The sequence below is a fragment of the Melopsittacus undulatus genome, chromosome 6, assembly GCF_012275295.1.
Source record: "Melopsittacus undulatus isolate bMelUnd1 chromosome 6, bMelUnd1.mat.Z, whole genome shotgun sequence".
NCBI classification, from domain to species: domain Eukaryota; kingdom Metazoa; phylum Chordata; class Aves; order Psittaciformes; family Psittaculidae; genus Melopsittacus; species Melopsittacus undulatus.
The window spans coordinates 28265079-28287835 of NC_047532.1; the positions used below are offsets into that span (position 1 = coordinate 28265079).

At 47.8% G+C, this 22757-nt stretch overlaps 1 protein-coding gene across 2 annotated transcripts in view; it reads left to right on the plus strand.

Moving 5' to 3' along the window:
• Positions 1-22604, plus strand: part of TADA1 (transcriptional adaptor 1) — a 32402-nt gene extending 9798 nt beyond the window's left edge. The window contains exons 5-8 of one of the 2 annotated variants that reach the window (XM_031047277.2): positions 1320-1529; positions 2579-2730; positions 3707-3869; positions 21780-22604. In XM_031047277.2, coding sequence (XP_030903137.1) covers positions 1320-1529; positions 2579-2730; positions 3707-3869; positions 21780-21863 — 609 coding nt within the window. In that variant the 3' untranslated portion in view covers positions 21864-22604. Of the gene's footprint in view, positions 1-1319; positions 1530-2578; positions 2731-3706; positions 3870-4242; positions 5061-21779 lie in introns of those variants that run through there. The other variant, XM_005147083.4, reaches the window with a different exon arrangement.
• The last annotated feature ends 153 nt before the right edge of the window (positions 22605-22757 follow it).

Genomic DNA, 22757 nt, shown 5'->3' on the forward strand with positions numbered 1-22757 from the left:
TAAATGCCACACTGTACTTTGAATAAAGCAGCTGCCCTTCTTCTCCTGAAACCAAGATGTGAGAGATCCACTTTGCTGCATATTCGTTGTTTATATTTAAAGAATGTGTTTGTCTTGATGCCCTGAGAACCTTGCAGCAATTGTCATTCCAGAGCCAGCGGATTTGTGGCTGGATGCTTGTGGGAGTACTCCCATCAGCTTGTTCCCTTGTGGGCTGGGGCAAGCACATGTCTGAGCTCAAGTATCAGTTGTTCTTGTCTGCTTTTTTTTCCCCACTTTACCTGGGGCCCAGGACTTCCCAGGAGCCACCACAACCACTTGGAGCTTGAGGCACCAGCTCTGCAAGGGCATTGTGCTGGAATATGTGTGGCCTGGAAAATGGGGCTTGCTATCCTGTCATACAGATTACTGTTCTGTAATGTCTTTTTTTTTTTTTTCCTAAATAACGGAGGCAGTTCTGAATAGTATCCATAATCTTCCTCTGAACCAGTGGCTGCTCAGTAGCACAGCTCTGGTTGGAGTATTGTAAGTGCATGGGGAAACTAGAGTATGAAATTCAATACTTTAATTTGGCTAAGTTGTTCCATTTAAAGCTTTAAATCACAGAATCACACAGAATCACAGAATCCCAAGGGTTGGAAGGGACCTCGAAAGACCATCTAGTCCAACCCCCCTTCAAGAGCAGGGTAACCTAGAGTACATCACATAGGAGGTTGTCCAGGCGGGCCTCGAATATCTTCAACGTAGGAGAATACAATAAATACAAGAATCAATCACACAAGCTTAAGATGATGGTTTTTAATCTTGATGGAAACAGTACAGTTAGTAAGTAAAACCACACCCTTCTGTACAGTAAATAGCTAAATAGGCAAGAACCCTTCAGCATGGAAAGAGGTGACTGCGAAGTATGGAAGTCCATAAAATTATCACTGGCCTGGATAGCATTTGAGCCTTAGAGGAGAATCAAAAGAATCTAGCAGGTAGGGGAGGTACAGAGCAAACCAGAGGTGACTCTTTATGTGGTGTGTTGTTATGTAGAATTTCTTGCTGTAGGATGTGGATACCCAAAGTTTGGGTGGTTCAGGGCGCTGCTGAACAAGTTCATGGGTTGCTTACAAAAACACCAACTTTGGCTCAAATTTCTTCAGTCGCAAATCACTGGGGATTAGGAGAGTGTCCTGGGGAAGAATATCACTCTGCTTGTCCTACTGTGGTACACTTTTGCAGACGTTTTCCAACTGGAGAAGGGATGTTTAGCATGATGAACCAAAGGGTCTGCTGGGTATTTTTCTTCTTATGGTCTAATGTGTTCATAACAGCACCGGTTCCAGCCTCAGAATCCGCTGTCTGGAGCCCAGCAATTTGTGGCAAAGGATCCTCAAGAAGATGATGATTTGAAGCTGTGTTCTCATACCATGATGCTTCCTACACGTGGCCAGTTAGAAGGAAGGATGATCGTAACAGCATATGAGCATGGACTAGACAATGTTACAGAGGAGGCAGTGACGGCAGTTGTTTATGCTGTGGAGGTGAGAGGCTGGGCTGAGCAGCAGTGGTGGTCTCATTATGCCAGCAGCAAAATGCTCCATGTGCAGTCGGGAATAGTGCCCTTCAGTGTGGGGAGGAAACCTACTTCTCTAACTGACAGTTTGCCTTGGGAAGAGTAATGTGAGATTCAGAGGTTTTCCAGACTTGTGACATCATAGATGTAAAGTTTTGTATTTCTGCCTGCAAGTGTTAATATTGAAGTGCTTTCATATGAGGAACTCTGGGCATGCTTAAATGGCTGTTTGGAAAATGCTGTTTGTGTCAGTTAAAAGCAGGGACAGAATGGGAGCTCCAGTTTAAATACTTCTATAAAAAGGTAAGTTCCAAAACCTCTGTTACAGGTGTGAGTATCTGGCATGATAGTGAAGTGACAGATTGGGGAATACCTGCAGGTGAAGTGCCTGCTCTTTCTGGTTTTGGCGGTCAGTGGTGCATTGCTTGACATACCCCAGGACTGAAACAGCTGTTACTTGAAGCATTGATGTGTGGATGGTTTTCTGGAGTCAGGATGTGGAGGCCAACCCGAATTCCCCATCTGGGACTGAGGCCAGATTAAGAAGCAGTTGTCTGGTTGTCAGACAATTGCTACTCCAACGCCTTCCAGGCAACTGAACAGTCTGAAAATTAGGAGTGAGTGGCTTTTTGCTATAGTTTTAGGGCCAGTATTTCAGTATAAATGTAACGTCTACTGCCAGTGATGAAACCTCTTAACTCTTTATCAAAGGGGTCAGAGGTTGGGAATTTCCTAGCATTTAAGAAACCTCTTTGACGTTTCAAGCAGTGCATCATGTATTAAAGTACAGTTCACAGGCTAATGCCTACAGTACTCACACAGTGCTACGTTCTCTGTATCCAGCTCTGTCAGTGAAAATGTACTGTAACTTGTCCAGATCCTGGTTCCAGATCTTTAGGTCCTTGTGGTCATAGCAGCACTACTTCTGTCTTGCCAATTGATGACACCCCTTCTCATAGCCACAATTTGGTACAGTAAGTGAATCAGCACAGGTAATAAGATTATTTTCCATTGCAGAACCATCTTAAGGATATTCTGACATCTGTGATATCCCGGCGGAAAGCCTATCGTCTGAGAGATGGCCATTTTAAATATGCCTTTGGAAGCAATGTTAACCCTCAGCCGTATCTGAAGAACAGTGTTGTTGCTTATAACAATTTAATTGAGTGGTAAGGAGCTCTCAACACCCTGTTAATTTCAAGTGCAGGTTGCTGGTTGTGAAGTTACTCCATGGTTCAGTTTCCCTTTTTACTTCGTAGAATCTGTTAATAATGGTGTTTAGCTTTCACACTAGGAGGGTATCAATATAGAGGACTGTAGGGCTAAACAGAGAGGGAGAACATGGGGATTTCTCAGCAGTGGAGTTTGGAACAGTTTTAAGTCCCTCTTTCTCACTTGTGCTTGTCCATCAATGTAAGAAGGTGACCCCTGGCCCTCTGAATGTCCTTAATAATTATTGCTTTTTGGAAACTAGTGAGTGAGACAGGAATTCTGCTGTTCTCAGGGCAGAAGAGCCATGCCTTTGTGGGGCATCCCTGCAGTGCCATAGGAGTGAAATGCTGGTGAGGGCATCCTGCTGTTTCCTGCATCCAAATGTATTTATGGCTCCTTGGCATGCCTTTCCAGTTAGCAGAGCTTCAAGGTCATCTTGTTTTCCAAAGTTTCAATGTCAAACAACTTGTGCTGTGCATCTGGCAAACTCTGTGTATGAGAGGGCAGTTGTGCTTGTCTGTGACATCTTCTAGGAGTTGACAGGAGGTTGTGAGTGTTTTAAGGTTTGATTACAGCACTACAAGCACTACAGGGCAATCCAGACAGCTCTGCCTAACAGCTTGTGTCTTTCAATTTTATGTTGTGAGTGCCTTAAGTCTTGTGCTGAGTAGAAGCAATTGGCTGTAAATAAAAAGTTGCCCAATCGAGATCAGTTAAGCAGTTTTGAAGCATGTTGAAGATCAGTTTGTGCTGTTTTTATTAAACCGGAATTTTAAAGATATTTTTAATTACAACTGAAATGATTTTACATATGTTAGGGCTAAGTCAGCTGATAGGGCAAAGCAAACCCTGGGGCCAAGCTGCTGCTGTATGACTTCCAAAGCTAGTGCTGTTGTCTTCACTGGAAGGTTTTACTGCTTGCTCTCTCTACAGCCCTCCAACCTGTATGACACCTTCTGCTGGTCAGAGTTTAGCTCCACAGCCCCCGCCCGATGATGCCGAGCAGCAGGCAGCATTACTCCTGGCATGCTCTGGAGACACCTTACCAGCATCTCTCCCACCAGTGAACATGTATGACCTTTTTGAGGCACTGCAGGTAAGCTGTTCATGTTACACATGATGCACCGAAGTGACTTAGCCTCACATGTCCCTTCTTAGTCCTCTTGTTCCACGTGGGTACTTAAAGGAATATTTGGTTCTGGTGTGCAGACTGCTGCAGTAGGTTACCTGTGATAAGACACCAGTGCTGGGGAGGTGTCTAAGCAAAAATGATTATTTTCTTACCTTGCCACTCACAAGATGGCATAACAGGTGGTTGCTCTGTGCTGACTGGGGTGGCAGTGCTGGGAAGTTGCAGTTCTCATGTGTGACAGCCTGCTGGGCTTATGCACAGGGGGAGGTTATTCTATGGGCAGTGTGGGAAAATGTGTATGAAAACATGAAATTTGCTTTCTAATGTGTATGTCCAGGTGCACAAAGAAGTTATTCCTGCTCACACTGTCTATGCTCTAAACATTGAGAGAATTGTCATGAAGCTCTGGCATCCAAATCATGAGGAGCTGCAACAGGATAAAATCCATCGCGAGCGCCTGGCAGCAAAGGAGGGCCTTCTACTCTGCTAGAGCTAGGAGCCACATCAGGCCTCAGATGGCTACAATGCTGTTCCTTGAACTTGACACTTGGATGCTTCTTACCAACCTCAGTTAGCATTTCAAGGATGTTGTAAGTTATGAGGCAACTTTTCCTATGGAAATATGACTGAGTTGCAGTACGCTTTCTCTGCACCCCACAGTCAGGTGTCATAGAGTGCTTGCAGCAATCCCACTGAATTGGGAAGGAGAAACTAGAGATTTGTTTGCAAAGACTGGTTTGGGCCTTTTTTTGTGTTTGTTTGTTTGGGTTTTTTGGTATTTTTTATTTTTTTTTAAATAAATGTGAGAGTAGAAAGAGTTGATTTTTAAAAAGGTGTATTTGTGTTGTCTTTTGTGAGCATGGTGAATCTGCTTTCTCATCTTCCCCTCTTGAGTAGTTTCCATTCTGAGTATGTGCCTTGTCCAGCTTCTTTTGCAGTTGGTGGGATCCTCTTCCATTCATTTAACTGGAACAGGGTGTGCTGTTCTGAAGATGAGCAATTCTGTAAGCTGACATTGTTCCTCTTCTGCCAAGGAAACTTTCAGAAACTGAGAAAACAGGGCAAAAAGGGAAAGGTTCTTCCTAGCCTGTCATTTGAACTGTTTTACATCACAAACCATGAAGGTGCACACTGTCATAGGAATCTCTCCAGTTATGCACAATAAAATCAGGTTGTGAGTAGTGTTTTCTTATCAGCCTCATTCTTCACTCACCTCTGTCTTCCAGTAGTGGTGAGCAGATGCTCTAGGAGTTGCTGGACCTATGATAAGAGGCAACTTTGGTGTCTGTCAGTACAGCTAATGGTTTAGCCCTCCCAGCAGGCAGCCTGACCATCCCTGAGGTGTAACAGCAACTCCTGAATACATATACTGTCAGCACTGAGGCTCATTGGATTTGCAGTGTAAGCAAGATGTCTCATATTTACTTAATCAGAAAAATATGCAGCCACAGCTCTCCACATGGGAGGATGCATATCACTGTGTATGAAAAGAGAAATTCTACCTGCTGTGCTTTTATAACGTGAGAATTCCATTAAAATATTTTAGTCAATATATTACCTGGTTTTTAACTACATGAATGGAGATACCTGCTGAAGAATGATTTGGCTTATTGTGCCACCAGATAGCGGAATCAAAATGGTTTCCTCTGAGGGATATGAAAGGGGAAGTTCATCGTCCCCGTCTATTCTAGTGTTCCCATTTGGGAAGTATTTGGATAGGAGATCTTTCCCTTTTCTTGCACTGTTTCCTTAGCTGCTATGCCCCGAGGGCTAAAGAAGGTGCAGCTCCCTGATGCTTCTTCCCATTTATCTTTTTAATAAATATCTGGTTTCGACCCCTGTGGCTGTTCATGTTGGACCAGACTTGTAGCAAGGGACTGTGTGGTTGTCTCTGTGCTCCTGGCTTTCCTGCAGCACCTTGTGGGATGTGCTGTGGAGATGGGCATAGCAAGAGGGGAGGCCCATGCAGATATTGGTGGCTCTCGTCATGAGAAGACCATTTAAGGGTTGCAAAGAAGCTGGGAAAGGCAACAGCAGAGACCTACGGCAGGGTCTGGCAGGATGAGAGCAGTTGTACTTGGTCATATCTTTTAAAGTATAGCAGTGTGTGTTTAAGAGAGGCGTGAGAGAGAGGAGATGGAAGATTGCTTTTGATTCCTTTCTCTCAACTGCCATTTTTTCTGTATTTAATCATACATACCTTTTCCAAGTGAGCCTTAGTTTTAAAGTTGACCCCAGTGGCTTTACGTGACAGTTTTTAAGAGCAACATTGAACCTGAGTAACTCTGAGATCATCACATCACCCAAAGTATGGACTCTGGGGTGTGGGAGGGGAATTTTCCTGATAACTGTTATGCTTCTGGTGTAAAATGAAAGCATTAAGTTTGTTTGCTAGAAACTTTGGGGCAGCTCTGAGGATTTTAGATCTGAAGAAAGCATTCAGCTTCTAAACTGCATCACAAGCGAGTTCTGAAACAAAACAGTAAGCATGGCACAAGAAGTGCCTCCCTCTCCTGTTTGCATGTGCTGGGAGAAAGCTCTGCAGATAGAGCCTCAGGTTCTGAAGAGCTGAGTCATCTATTCCACACTGTTGTTTGGGTTATTTGGTACACCTGCTAGACAGCAAAGGCTGGAATAAGGAAATCCTGTCAGCCCAATTTCACAGATCAGAAAACTGAAAGGCACATGTTCTCAATGCACTTTCCTACAAAGCGAGAGGTCTTGTGGGAAGTGATGCTTTTGGGGCAGTTTTGCTGGAAAGGGTGCCTGGGGGCTGCTTTGTCCACTCCCTGCTGAAAGAAGGGTTAAGTTCAAAGTTGGATGAGGTTGCCTGTCTTTGGAGATGAGACCAGAGAAATGGTGGCATTTACTATTACAGTTGTCTGATCAAGATGACAGTGAAGGTTTTTCCTTGCATCTCATCTGGATTTCTCATGTTGTGTTTGTTGTCTTTCAGCTTTTCCTATGTGTCTTTGTGGGTCTCCATGGGTGATAGCGGCTAACAGGAAGATTTCCCTTTGCCTTCTCTCCAGGCTGAACAAACCTGGCATTCTCAGCTTCTGTTTATATGTTGTATGCTGCAGCCCATCTTGATAGGTTCCATTGAAGTTACTCTGGTGTGTCACTGTCCTTGTGCTGTTGAGCCCAAACTGGACCCAGCTCTTCAGATGGTCCTGTGAGTGCTGAGCAGAGACAAGGACCTTTGTCCTCACCCTACTGGCTGTGCTCCTGCTAGTGGCTGACTGTTGCTGCACAGGTGCACTGAGGAGCCCTGGGTTGCTTGTTCACCCACTTCCAGGTCCTTTCCTGCAAAGCTGTGTTCCTCCCTATTGTCTCCTATTGCAGCCTGTTCTTCTGTAGGAGGTTACAGTGCCCGGGCTGTGCATTTGCCATTGAACCTCTTGAGGTTCCTCTCAGCCTCTTTCTCCAGCCTGTCTAGGTCCCTCTGAATAGCAGCTCTGCCCTTCTGTGTATGAAATTACTCCTCCCAGTTCGGTGCCTGTATGATCTATCCTGTCATCAAGGTCAGTAGCAAACATGGAAAGCTAAGAAACCCCACTGTTGACTCCTGAGTGTTTGCCCCAATACTGAGTGCCGGTAGTAACCAGCAGCCAGCTGGAGTCTTAGTTGCTGACTACTGCTGTTGGAGACCTGCCCTGAAATCAGGGTGATCTGTATCACTGTTAGGCTGATGGCTTTCACTGTGACATGACATATGTCTGCCCTGCAGTAATCAGCCCTCTAAAATGAGTAAGATTGTTGAACTTAAAAGGTGTACCTCAAAGTAGCACTGAAATTAGTTTGGAAGGGTTTGTCTTCTGCCACAGGATCCACCAAAAGCCTGTCAGTTCTACGGCAAGTTGGGCTTGGCCAAAACTGTTCTGCCAAAAAACTTGTAATGGGAACTTTTCAGGGTTGTCTTGGGCAACCTGCAGTGTCAGTGGCCTTTACCACTGAAGGGGTTTTTCTGTAGTCTTGTGCCTGTTGCTGCAGTTTAGCTCTAGAACTTGTGTTCACCCCAGAGTACCGTATAAGAAGACAGAAGGGAAGGAATGTGACATTATCAGTCACATCATCAGTAGTGAGAATTACATCCTGTGTTCTTAATGCTGTAGGAACTGTGCAGTGTACTGAAAGTAGCTGCCTGGGAGCTGCTAATGCTTCTAGCAGCTCATTTCTAGATTTACAGTGGAAAACCATTAGCTACCATGTGAAGAGGGAGAAAAAGTGCTTGAGAACTTCATCATGCTCACTTCATGGCCTCAGGTTGGGTGAAGTTATCCATCTGATCTCAAGATGTGGTCAGTGCCTCTGAGAATGTAGGATGCAGAAAGAAAATATTTTAATTTTTCAGACAGTTCCAGCTGCCAGACCTGACTTCATTCTGACAAAGCCTTTCCACCTGGGTGCCAAAGTGGATCCTAGAGCTGTGAATGTAGCCTTCCTCAGCACCCCACATAGTCTTGCTTCTGAGACTGGTGACCAGGAAAGCTGTTTGTCATCCCTAGTTCACTGTAGAAACCTGGACCATAGCACTTGATGTCATATATGTACTGTACTGCCTTTCTCTTAGCTTAACTGCTAATATATCCCCTCCCAGCCTTCCCACTTTTTCTTCTGCAGCTGAGGTGGGTATTTTTGGTTGTTGCCCCTGTTCTTCCTTGTAGCAGCAATCCCTCTGTTGTAGAAAGCTCGGGTGTAGCTTGATGCAAAGAGTGACTCTGAGGGCCAGAAACTGTGCCAGCAGTGCCTAAAAACATGGACTCTGGTAGATTTGTATCACCTTCCCACTACTTGATCTTAAGGAAACTTCTGGCAGAGAAAAATGAGGAAATGAGACTGCTTACATTTAAGAAGAAACCACATGCACCACACTTGTGTCCTTACCCATCAATGCCCAAGAGCCCCAAATAGGGGTAGCAGAAACACTCTGCAGCCAAATGAAAACAATACCAAGAAAGACCACCTTTTGTGCTTCTGGGATAGAAGGAAGCATGTGACTTGTTGCTGCAGCACAATGTCATCAAAGAAGAAAGTCTCACAGAAGACGGGCTGCCCCTGCAGTGCTCAGAAGGCAGCTGTAGAGAAGGGGGGTGATGACTGGTTCATGTCAGAGACTTGTAGGTGATGATGGATGTTTCTTGCTGGCCTGAAATGATGTGCAGAAGGGTTTGCAGCAGTGCTGTAGGAGTAGCATGATGCCAGCAGCTTCTCTCCCAGTGAGAGGCACAACTCCTGCTGTTAGGGGAGGGCTTCAGCAGCATAACTTCAGCAGGCTCCTAGAAGGAAACAATTTCTCAGAGCTGAAAGGTTTGCTTGTGGAGTTGCCTTTCTTCACCAGTGTGGCTGCTGGTGTGGTCTGTTTGGTAGAAGAGGAAGAATTCACCAGCCTGCCCCACAGTAACTGCAGGACAAAAATTAATGTAGCTGTGGCCTGGGGCAAGCTGGGAAGCCAGACTATGTCAGGCATATGCACCCTTATTGTCCCCAAGGTCAGTGTGTGCCAAACCTCTGTGTGCTCTGGACACTGTGGGCTGAAGGGACTGTAATGGACTTGGAACCCTTTGAGCTTGTTTGCAGAGCAGCAGAGTTAACAAAGAGTGCAAAGCCAGGGCACAGACACTGGTGTCTGCCTTCCTTGGTTGTACAGAAACATTAGTTCATGCTGAGATGAGGGCACCTCAGCTGCTTCCAAGACATTGCATCTTCTGGGGAGTCCTGTTAAGTGTCCTGGGCATCCCTGTGCAGAGACAGCTCTGGCTGGGGTTGTGTAGCAGTGACGGGAACACAGAGCTGATTTCTTCTGGGTCAAGAACAGGGGCTGGTCAGCACTGAGCTGCTGCTGTAACCGGCCTCCAGTCTTGATTTTGGTTATGGTCCAAGGTCCCAAATAGATGATGATTTCCTCTCTTCTAGGTCTTGAAAAGTGTAGGCAGCATTGAGTTATAACTGGACAGAAAACTTGGGTGTAAGAATTATTTTCACCAAGAAGTGCATCCAAGTGAAGTTTTTTTCAGCATTTTTTATTAATTTCCTGACAGGAAATGAATTTGTGTTGCCAGATAACATCTGGCCCATGGGGGTTTTACAACTGCCGAATATCATCGGCCTGAGCACACCCAGGTGGAGTACTGGAGGCCTGGACTTAGGCTCTTGTTCTTCCTAAGGGCTATTAAAGTTCCTGCATTAGAGCAGTACAAGCTGCCCATGGGGCACTGCTTAGAGCCTTGACCTCCTTGCAGTGGGTACAGGGTTTGGAAAAGAACTTGAAACTGCTACAGCAGTGAGTGTTTGTGGACCCTTTGCCAGCCCAGGTATGCTTAGCAGAGCCATTGCCATCACATAGCCTGTGAGTAGCCCCTTTGCCACACGTCTAGCCCTTACCCTTTCCCTGTGGGCCAGCTGCTGGGAGGTGTGTCCTGGAGCAGGGCTGGTTGCCCACCTTGCTCTGCTCCATCTGGATCTGGTGCCTGGGTAAGCCCTGGAGGAATCATCTCTGAAGAGACCTCCCTCAGAAAGATGTCAGGCATCAGCTCAGTGACTGCCTTGCTAGGGCTGTGTTGTTGGTTATCATTAAAAAGTGTTGTTTCCATTTGAATTTCTGAAACCAGTTTCCCGTTGGTGGGTTTTGTTATGTCTTTGTTAAATTTAAAAGCTCCCACAATCAGATATCTGTTTCTGTGCAATGACAGCCACTTCTGAAACTCCACTTCAGTAACAAGAAAGAAAGGAGCTGGTGCTGCTTTTGTCTCACAGGAAGGGCTGCTGGCCTTGCCATCACAACCTCTTTAAACCCTCTGAAGGTTTTCAGACCTTGTTTCAGAATGCTCAAGCATTTTTGTGTCCCTGCCCATGGCAGGGGGGTTGGAACTAGATAATCTTAAGGTTTTTTCCAACCCTATTCTATGATTGCTCCTGTCCAAGTCCTGGCAGCAGTGCATGCAGGCAAAGCCCTGTTCCCCTTTTCCTTCTGTACTCTCTTCAGATGCATGGCTGGCCAGGTTGCCCTCACATCCTGGGACTGGTTTGGCCCCAGCTGAGGAGCCTTCCCCAGCAGTTCTTGAAGTTGTCATCCTGCCACAGATAATTACAGAAGAGATTCCTTTAGGTCCTACTGTTTCAGTGGGCTAGACTGCAGCAGTAAAGACACCGGAAGTTTTATGTATCTCTTGGAAGCTGGTGTTCCAGTGGGGTTTGGCAGAGCCAGCAGCAGGTGCTTGTCTGTGTACTGTAGGAGGTTGGTGCACAGCCCTTCTGTGAACTGTAGGTTTGATTTTCAGATACTTAACATTTTGTTGTTAGACTATATGAGATGCTGATGGTAGCAGATACTCTATGTTGCTCTAGGGAAAAGCAAAGATTTCGGATGTTTTTTTCCACTGAAACTTTCATTTCTCACTAAAATGCATGTTCCCATCAGAAAAATCACGAAGTAGCTGCTTAATTTTCACCTCTACCCCCAACCTCTCTGAAATATTCACCAGAAGATTGTTCCAAATTGTCAAGTCTGTTTTTTAACTCTATTACAGAGTTAATGAATAGTTCTGTAACAGTGTCTTCAAAATAATGCTTATCTGCTAGCTTCCCTTCTGTCTTCACACATTCCCTTCTGTGCTTCTTAAAGATAGAAAAAAGTGTATAAGAGTATGGCAGTCTATCAGCTTTATTCCCTTGCCCTGGGAGCACCGAGAAGGTGCTTTGCTCTTTTGCAGATGGCTGATGGTGCTTGCACCAGAGGGTTGATGTTACAGAGGTGTGAGCAGGATTTATCCCTTTTCAAGGGGTAGATATTCATCTGTATTAGTGCCTCTTCCCTTGCAAAATGTCTCAGCTTTTCTTGGAGCCTGTGAGCAACGTATATGTGAGATCTGGGGCTGGACCTCAGTCGTAGGCAGCAGACACCACACAGCATGGTGGCCCTTGTTCTGTCAGGATGGTCCAGCCAGAGAGAAGGGAGTCAAGGAGTGTCTGTCCCTGAGCCAGGGACATGGAGCAGAGCTTTGCTTGGGGTCTTTCCCAGAGCTGCTACAGGCACTGCTCACTGCCCTGGAAGCCATCCTGGGGATCAGGAGCTGCAGTTCAGAAAACTCTTTGTGTTGTGGTGCTGAAAAAATGGGGGAGCTCTCAGGGCAAAAAAAGTCAAGTATGTTCTCTTCTTCCCAAACCCAGCTTGTACACACTAATGCAGTGAATCAAACAGCCTTGTCGTTGCCTCTCGGGCAGCAGAGCCCATGTGGCAAACTGCTGTTGTGCCTGTGCTGGCTGCTGCTGGCCAGCTGCCCCTGCCTCATGTAGTTGTGAGCTCTTGCCAGCATGGCTGAGTATGAGGCTTGTGCCCCCCCCCCCCCCCCCCCCCCCCGCACACTCTTTTCCTTACTGAGGCATTGCTCTTTCACTGGCCCACAGTTCAGTGGCAAGGGACTGCTACTGCTGCTCCCCGTGCAGCTAAGCTGTGCGTCCTGGAGCTGTTCATACACTGGCTGTGGATCACTTCTCTTCAACTCTCTCACTCCTATTGGCTGCAAAAGCCAGTGATACCGATGCATTGTGCTATACAGGCATCCTGTTTCCAAAACAGCTCCCGTCACACTGTAGTCTTCAGTATGATTTTTCCTAGGGGAAAACCAGGGGCAGCTCAAGCGCTGGGGCCAAAGTGGAGAGAGCAAGAAGGTGGAAATATCCCCTCCCTGCCCTTTTTTTTTTTTTCCCCGAGGGTGTTAAAAAGCCTGATTTGGGAAGCAGAGAGGAAGAAATGGTAGAACCTGGTCTGTGAAGCCTAAGAGGCTTTGGGGGCAGCCTTTACTCAGCTGTATGGGTGCAGGAAAATGTGTGGTTGTGTTGTACTCACATGTGAGCCATGCGTGGTTTCCTAGCACCATGAGCCCTCCTTGGAAGGTGTGGGAATGATTGGGAAGCCCATCACCACTGTCAAATCTTCATGCACGCACACTGCAGAACAGCTCTCCTACCTTTTCCTGGACCTTCCCAGTAAAATGCAACATGCAAGATTTGTTTTAGGGCTTTTTTTCAGGTGAGATCCCTTGGGACAGCCTTATAGAGTGGGACGCAGGCTCCTCCAGAGGGATCTGTCAGGGCAGCTGAACCTTCTGCCCTTGTGTGAGCCCTGAGGTTTTGTGAGCTCCAGCTCCCCTTTCCCCATTCGAATAGTGACGGGGGTGATTTGCATTGTTTGACTCTTCAGGACGCCCACGGGTGGAAAAAACCAAAAGAGGCAAAGACAAACACATGGTAGCTTGTGTGCACACACACACACACCACGTCACCTGAGCACTGCTGAGCTGCTGCTCGTCACTGGTGACAAACAGCCATGATACTAATGATCGGAGCTACCACCCTGGAGTGGTGCGTTTTGCAGGCTGTTGCTCAGACTGGTTGTTCCCTGCTGTGTGGTGGGTGTTACAGCTCACCTCAGTCACCTATTTCCAGCCCAAGGTCCTGGTGTGCGAGCAGTGGGTATGTTGGCAGCTTTGGTATTATAGAGAATTGTCCTGGGTTGTCTAAAGTGGACTCCTCCACTTCAGTGCTCAAGAGTGGTGCTGGTCCCTGCACAAGCTGATCCCATGAAACGTCTGCATCCACAACCAAAAAAGAAAGAAATAAACAAAGGCTGGAGAGACAGCCAGCTGGAGATCACCTCTTTAAATACCAGTAAGCAGCTGGTGGGGCTGGCTTGAACCTAACAGCATCTGCAACAGCCCTGAGGGACAAATTTCCAGTCTGGCAGTTGTTTGGGGCCCATCGAGGTCAGCTCTGTCTTTCCCCTAGAGAGGTATTGGCATTGCTGGCATCACCCCCCTTGGGCCTGCCTTGCCGTTATGTGCTGCAGACACCTGAACCACCCTCAGGTGGTGCCTGCTTCTTCACCCCGTGTGCCACCAGTCCTGAGCAGCTGGAGCCCACCTCACCAGTGCTGGGCAAGCTCCAAAAGATGCCTATTGCAAGCTTGCTGCTTTTGATGGTACAGGGTCTGCCAAGGGGTGGCACTGACCATGCAGCACACAGGGACAGGCCTATTGTGCGGAAATGATACAAAGGCATAGGCCAAGGAAGGAGCAGCCTCCCCAGTGCCTTAAGAGCTGCAGGTGCCTTCCTGGCCTGTGCCCCTGCCCCCTCCCAAGCCCTCGCTGGCTTCTGGGAAGGCGGCAATGGGTGAGTGGGGCCAGGTCACCTGGGTGCCACACTGCTGCTGGCTCAGCTGGCCACGGTGGGGACAGGGAGGGAGCAGGGAAGAGCCCACAGCCAACCAGGCTGCCGGGATAGCAGTGGCTGTGCTCACCAGAGAGTAGCATGGGCATACCTGCCTTCCTGGGGTAAACGGGAGCTCCAGGCACCCCGGGCACCGTAACCTCACGTGTGACATCAAAGCAGCTGAGGAAAGCGCATGATGCAAATGAGCAATACCTCAGAGCTGGTGCTTAACCACAGCCATGTTTCTGCGTGTGCTGTGGGTTTAAGCTGACAGTTCCCCTTTAGAAGCCTTTTGCGTGAGCTCAGAGGTTCTTGTGATCTACCCCATGGCTTTGGTCCCACTGTCAGGGAAAGAGGCATCATGTCAGGCATGGGCCCAGCACTGTGGAAGCATGTCCTCCATGGTCTTGAGTGACTTGGAGAAAACTCCAGGAACAAACTTGCCAACAAAGTTTTCAAGCTGACAAGCAGGTATTCCTTATTGCGGCACCAGGAGACATGGGGGATAGCTCCTCCTAATATGTATCTGCCTATTGCTCCACAAGCCATCCTTACATAGTCCCTGGACATACATACATAGTCATGAGGCTACATATGGATTATGTTATTTTCCAGAAAGTTCCCGCATGCATACAAAAATGTGGTGGTGGTCTCTGAGGGTCGTTTACTTCTTCCAACAATCTTCATCACTTCTGGCAGCCTTTGAAGCACGCGCAGTAGATGCTTGTACCAGTTTAATTGGTTCGTTAGCACCAGAGACATAATAATCCTCCTGTCCTCCTACTTATCAGTTAGTTTTACTGTAGCCCATCCTGGACACCTGCCATTCCCAGATACTCCTTATCCCTGCGTCCTGTTCTTCTAGACTGTTTTTCTTAAAACTATGTCAACTATAATGATTTATCTTGGACAAGAATTCTCAAGTCTAGCTGTACTCTATTTTTTTTCTATGTATCATACACCTCAGTAATTTTCCACTGCTACTGTTACAAAGCCATCAAACTTAACATTGCTTAAAACTAATTCTAAAGGTTTATATATTCCATTTAATGATTTTGTGTCCCCCTTGTTTCATGAGGCATCACTGGAGAGGAGCAGGCAGAGCATGGCTCCTACGGGCACCTTTGCTGGCACCACATGAGGGCACATCTCACCCTCCTGGTGCCCCTAACATGTCTGCTGTCCGGGGCACTTAATGGGTATTGCTTTTGCTACTACTAAAAGAGAGTGTGTAAAAAGTAAGAGCATGAGCCCTTATGGAGCAGAGGCTGTCCAAGTATTAGATTGTCCAGGCAACGGAGGAGCAGCTTGGCACTCTCCCAGTGACCTGCCTGGTCTCATTTCTATTCCTGTAATTGTTTATTGCTCTGGCTTCTATTTTCTGGGCTTTGAATGGTTTATTTATTCATGTTTTCTAAAAATAGCAACCACAGGAAAAAAAAAGGGGGGGATCCCCAGCCAGAGGCTGAAAAGGAGCAGCTGGGAAGACCCTAGCCATCACAGTTTTTTAGAAGAGCAAAATTTCTAGTCTCTATGGAAACAGATCCTCAGCCGCATGCTCCCGTCTCTGCTGGGCTGATGTCAGTGCTGCGGCATCAGGCTTGCCCAGTCCTCTGCGCCTGGTACCCTGGGCATAAGCATGACCTGGTCACACGTCTGTGCTTCCTGTTGGTGTCACAGGCAAGAGGAATTGTGGCTGCTTTGCATAGAATAGTTTGAGTTGGAAAGGGTTTTAAAGATCATCTAGTTCCAGCTAGAATGGCCATGGTGTTGTGGGCCAGGCGTGGGACCAGGCCATGGGGCACTGCTGTGGGAGGCTCTGTGTTTCTATGCATTGCTTTAGGTCTTTCAGAAATCCTCTGGTGCCTTGGCTAATCCGTGGTGGCTGTGTGGGGCTGGCAAAGCCTATAGCTGGGCTATCAGTCCTCCCTGATCTCCTTCCTGATCAGGGGGCTGAGGCTTCTGCCATGGCTTGCTCTCTCTGGGGAATTCCTTGTCTGTTTAGCCACATCTTTGAATCATCTTTATAGCTTTCCGCTCACTTCAGCAGTGAGTTTTCTGTTTAAAGGACATAATCTAAAGTCTTAATTCCTTCCTGGGATCACCAGCCAGAAGACCATTGCTCTTCAAGCACAAAGGCTGGTGTGTGGACTTGGTGTGTCCCAGTCCCCACTCACCCCTGGCTAGGAGCTCACCAGGGGAAGGAATCCAGGCTCTCACTTGGCACGGAGGTGCTGCTTTTTTGCTGTTGTAGGCTGGGCCGAGTGGATTATGTGTCTGTGAAAAACCAGAGAGAATTCGTTGATGTCTGGGTAAATGAGATTTTGATCTTTGCATGCTTCCTTGCCACACAGGAAGAAAAAAACATAGAAGCTCATGATGAGAGGCACAATCTGAGCACAACAGTACGGTGTGGTCCTCAGCCCCTTGCTGCTGGTTAGGGCTTTGTACTGCATGTCAGTAGTCACAAGTGATACGGGAACGTGATGCTGCTTCCAGTTACTGGGGAGTGTAGGAAGGGGTATCTACCCCAGGCTGCTCTTGAAGCACCTTCTCTAACCTAACCTACATGAATATCGTCATAACAGACCACACCAGGCAGATGCATGACAAAGCAGTTGCTATCCCACCGCTGCCTCTCTGTGCGATCATTTCCTGTGGTTTATCCTCTCTTGGACAACCTGTGTGCTGTAAATGAGAACATGGATCTCAGAGAAAGATCCAGTAACTCAAATGAATTAATGTTGCAAATTAATGTTGTAGGAAGATGTAGGCAGACAGGCATGCAGTCCAGCCTGCAAAGCCACTGGTCATCATATTTGAAAAATCATGGCAGACAGGTGAAGTTCCTGATGACTGGAAAAAGGGAAATATAACCCCCATTTCAAGAAGGGGAAAATGGATGACCCGGGGAATTACAGACCAGTCGGTCTCACCTCTGTGCCTGGCAAAATCTGGGAGCAAATTCTCCTGGAAGGCATGCTAGGGCACATGAAAAACAGCAAGGTGCTTGGTGACAGCCAGCATGGCTTTACTAGGGGAAAATCCTGCCTGACCAATTTGGTGGCCTTCTATGGTGGGGCTACAAAAGTGATGGACAGGGGTGGAGCAGTTTACATCATCTACCTGGACTTGTGCAAAGCGTTCGACACTGTCCCACATGACATCCTTGTCTCTAAATTGGAGAGACATCAATCTGATAGGTGGACCACTCGGTGGATAAAGAACTGGCTGGATGGTCGCACTCAAAGAGTTGTGGTCAACGGTTCAATGTCCGTCTGGAGATCAGTAACGAGTGGTGTCCCTCAGGGATCGGTGTTGGGACCGGTCTTGTTCAACATCATTGTCGGTGACATGGACAATGGAATTGAGTGTGCCCTCAGCAAGTTTGCCGATGACACCAAGCTGTGTGGTTCAGTTGATACGCAGGAGAGAAGGAATGCCATCCAGAGGGACCTTGACACACTTGTGAGGTGGGCTGATGCCAGCTTAATGAAGTTTAACCATGCCCAGTGCAAGGTCCTACGCCTGGGTGGGAGCAATCTGAGGCACAGGTACAGGTTGGGCAGAGAAGAGATTCAGAGCAGCCCTGAGGAGAAGGACTTGGGGGTGTTGGTTGATGAGAAAATGAACATGAGCCAGCTGCAGTGTGCACTCACAGCCCAGAAAGCCAACCGTATCCTGGGCTGCATCAAAAGGAGTGTGACCAGCAGGTCTAAGGAGGTGATCCTGCCCCTCTACTCTGCTCTCGTGAGACCTCACTTGGAGTATTGTGTGCAGTTCTGGTGTCCTCAACATAAAAAGGACATGGAACTGATGGAACAAGTCCAGAGGAGGGCCACGAGGATGATCAGGGGACTGGAGCACCTCCCATATGAAGACAGGCTGAGAAAGTTGGGGCTGTTCAGCCTGGAGAAGAGAAGCCTGTGTGGAGACCTCATAGCAGCCTTCCAGTATCTGAAGGGGGCCTACAGGGTTGCTGGTGAGGGACTATTCATTAGGGACCGTAGTGATACGACAAGGGGTAATGAGTTGAAACTTAAACAGCAGAGGTTTAGACTGGATCTAAGGAAGAAATTCTTTACTGTTAGGGTGGTGAGACACTGGAATGGGTTTCCCAGGGATGTTGTGAATGCTCCATCCCTGGCAGTGTTCAAGACCAGGTTGGATGAAGCCTTGGGTGATATGGTTTAGTGTGAGGTGTCCCTGCCCATGGCAGGGGTGTTGGAACTAGATGATCTTGAGGTCCTTTCCAATCCTAACTATTCTACGATTCTATGAAGCCATCCAGCCCTCCCATGGCTAAGGCTTCCCAATGACTGGAGATGCTTTGTGGCATTTAGCTTTGATTCAGTTTGCTTACAGTGATCATCTGCTGGATTAACTGGCAGCCAGCAGGTTGCTAAGAAGGGTTCTTTTTGAGTCCAGAAGGTGTCAGCTTGAAAAGAGGTCTGAAAGAGGCACAAAAAGCTGTAGTAGTGAGGAGGAGGGGAGGAGATGGGCAGTGGTCAGAGTGGGCACAGCAGTACTGCACTGCCAGGTGGTGGTGAGGCAAATGGATGCAGCTCACAGGGCTCACTCCAATGGTTTCAACCTTGCCATAGCTCTGTTTTGCTCTTGGATGCATCACTGAGATACAGCTCCAGGGAAACACCTCCCTGCTTCCTATCAGCATGGCAAAACTGACAGTCATGGGAACCATCTCATTCTCCTCCTGACAGCTCTCAGCAAAGCCAGCATGGAGACAGAGGGACTGTCACTCCCTGCAGAGGCAAGAAATGCTAGAAAATAAGAACCACCCAGGCAATTTGCAATTTGGGGCACACCAGCTGCCCGTGGTGCCACAGAGCTGTACCTCAGGTGCTATTGGCTCTCTGATCCTGTGGCAGCTCCAGCTGGGCACAGACACACAAGTAAGTCTCTCAGCAGCTTGGCTTTTTTTCTGGAGCATCAGAGCAGTGTTGGGGTTTCTAGTCAGGATTTGAAGCTGCCCTTGAGTGAATTCTGAAGTGAGAGCAAGATGGAGAATGTCAGCCCAGGGACAAGGCTGTGTCCCTTCTCTGCAGGTGGTGCTCCTCTCAAGTGTCCAGCACTGAGTAAAACCCTCATCCCCAGGAGCCTGTCTGCCTCTGATAGCTGAGACTTTGGTTTTCCATATTTAAAGATGTCTAGAAGAGCTACAAAAGTCTTGGGGTGCAAGCACTGGATTGCTTTGACCCTGGGACAATCACAGTGTTAAGTAGTACATTTTTATTCCATGTATGACACCATACATACTGTATTATTAGAAGTCTACTCAGGGCTCTGAATGGTGTGGAGAAGTGCCACTAGCCCACAATACCCAGCATTGAACACCCCTGCTCAGCTTGAGGGACCCTGTGCTAAGACGACAAAGACCAGGCAGTACCCACCAGCTCTGGGGTGTTTGCCTTAGGGGAGCAATGCCTTAAGCTTGAGATGTCAGGTGTAGGGGTTCCCAGGTTCATACTATGTGTCTAAGTCAACCTGGGTCGGTAATTTCAATGAGAAGGAAGCTCTGCACAGGAGTGTGCATTGAGCTTCCCGCAACTGGAGTTACCTGGACACTGACAAAGCTCCTGCCCTGCATCTGGAAACCTGCCCACAAACCCCTAGTTCAGCACCACGTATGGCTGAAGAGAACCAGCCTGGAACAGCCCCTCCACTTCTGCTTTGTCCATGCCAGGGTCACTGTGTGAGGGCTGGGGCTCTCTCTGGCTGCCAGGGCAGTGTGTCTCCCAGACAGGAGCTGGTGGTGGTGGTCTCCAGGAGGCAGGGTGCTGCCTGCAGACACACAGCCCACCTCAGAATTTCCAGCAGCCTCGAGCACTTTAGTTTTTTCCATCCTATATTCTGCACAAGTCATAGCAGTATTGATGATATCGCTGCGAGGAGAGATGACTGGGCGCGCTCCTGGCACTATGCAGATGACTGCACCCTGTTATCAGCTGAACTTCTCTGGGATTTTTTTGTTTAGTTGTTTGGTTTGTTTTTTTTTTTTCTTCAGCCACCAAATACCAGAAGTCTTTTTCCTGCAAAAGTTCTGATTTCTCTGCAGCTAAATTGCAACAAACCCATTCAAGGAAATGCTGGGAAGTGAAATGGATCAAAAGGCAGCTCTTCAAATGCTCCTGCTGCCCTGGTGAAATGCCATGGGGACAATGGCTTTAAAAAGTCCCCCTTTACTCCAGAGTCAGTGTAGGAGAGGGGGACCTATCAGCCAGGGCTAGTGTGTCACAGCCCTGGGTGCTATATAAAGACATGGGGGCTTTGCTTTCCAGCACTAAGGAGCATCTCTACCCAGATCTACACAGATTTTGTAGATGGTAATGGTGCAACTGATGAGTCATAGACACAAGTATTAATTCTCTGTTAGCACACTTACAGTGCTAAGCCTGTCTGGAGTAACACAAGCATAGACAAATTAGCAGAGGAAGTAGAAAAATGACTGAGAGAGACTTTGACTGAAAGATAGGGAAGTGGGCATGAAACCTAGCAAAACACAGCACAAAACATTAGAGATTTGATGATAGCCGGGTCTTTTACTGGTATACTCTACCATCAAAGCAGGATGGGGCATCAGATTGGAAGCAGTGGCCTGCCTGGCAAGCTGGTGGGCTCGCTCCCATCTGGGCTCACAGGAGTTTTGGTGCCCATAGGGAGCTGCTAAGGGTATGTGCAAGAGTGGACTTACGTGTGGACAGACTTCCCATCACTCATGTATTCAAATCAAGCCTGGAAAATGTCCCAGATTGATGAGAGTCTGTGACGTTAAGAGAAGAGAAAACCCCGCTTGCACCACGGCTGCCTCCTTGCTTGGTCACTGCCTGCCTTCGGTTGACCTACTTGAGTCATGGGGAGACAAGTGAGAAGACATCCTGCGCTGTGGTTGGCACTGTCACTGCCTGGGGAGAAAAAGGTGCTTCTCCCAGGGGTTGCTCCCTCTCCCACATTGGTGGGGGGAGCAGGAGCACAAGGAGAGCACCCTGAGGCAGGGCCAGTGGAAGAGACTGGCTCTTGCTTACATCCGTGTGTCACACCAGCCTAGCCCTTGTCCCCATCCTGCAGTGCAAAGCGAAAAGCTGTTTTCTCTTCTGGCCAGAGCAAGTGACATCACTGGTGCCTCTCTCTCAGCTGATGTGTGGGAGAGATGGTGCAAACTGAAGGAACTGGCTGGGTGGTGGGGAAAGGAGCTGTGATATGGGTAAACTCCTGCAGAGACCTGGCTGGTTGCTAAACCCCAGTTCAGACACATTAAGTATGTTCAGACATGTGTTTGCTGCTTGCCAATGTTTGTCTTGCTTGGGTTTCAAAGGAAATACATCCACCTATTGAGTCATTGCTTGGTGTGTCTTATCTGATCATTGCCCCTCCATGGGACACATCCCAGGCATCCCCAGGGAGTTCTGCGGGGGCAGGATGTGTGTCTGACCCTCCTCCCCACTGCCTCCTGCTGAACCTGGGGCAGTGGAAGGCAGGCAGTGCTGCCACTGGCTGTGGCCCTCTGCATCCCCAGGCAGGCATGAGCACTAAAGGTTGCTCAGAACTGGGACAGAAAGGAGAGGCAGGCTTTTCTTGTTGGTTTGGTTTGTACTGAAGAATCTTTCCCTTGGTTACGCAAATATTTTTTTTTTGTTTTTTTTACAGGTAAGGGGATCAAAACCAAAAACCTCCACACACAGGAGAGCTGGATTTGTGTTTAGTGTGTCTTGGGCTGAGAAAGAGCATTAGGAACTGGACCTGCAGGGAATAGCTGCAGAGACAGGCTGAGCTCGTTACAGATCAGGGGAGCATTCCTGGGGCCAGCTGAGGCTGTCTCCAGCTATAAAGGGAGCAGGGCTGGAGCTCGGCTCTCTGTGACTAGGGGTTTGCTCAGAGCAGAGCTGGGATAGCGAGGCTTTGCTTCACCTGTTGGAGTGCTATGGATGGGCTGCAGGGGAACCCCAGCAGCTGTGCCCCAACACTGATGTGGATTTGTGTGTGAGCTGGTGGATTCAGCTGCTGCAGCTCCCTCCCTGCCCAGGGCAGATACCATGAAAGGAGAAGAAATGCTGCAAAAAACAAGGTAATTTGGGCTCTTTTCCCCAGCCTTAAAAAGAGCTGTGGAAAAGACTGGCTCTTGCTTACATCCATGTCATGCCAGCCTGACCGTTGTCCCTGTGCTGCAGTTAGGGGAACACAGCAGTCTCAGTGGAATAAACTTTCTTCCTTGCTCAGGTCTGTTATCTGTTGTACGAGTACTGCAGATGCATCTGAAGAAAAGTGTTTTAAGGTTCTAAAAACACTGTATACACCAAAAAAAGTAAAGGATCCCTAAAACACTGGATGAGAAAGAGATGGTTTAACAAGAAAAAGATGTCACCAAATTCCTGAACTGTAACTTACTACTTTTGCAGTCTTGCTGTGAAAGTGTTTCACAGTTGCTAATGTCAGCGTGGAGCCTGTCTGAAGAGTTGTACCTATCTATCTAAAAGAAAATGTAGTGCAATAAATACTCCAAGTATTTGCCTAATATGTGAGTTCTGGTGGCATTGGGGGAGGGGAGCAGGTGGTCACACACCCCCTGGGTTCCTGCATCTGCCTTGGTAAGGAACTGGGAAACTCTTCTCAGCAAAGAGGGCAATT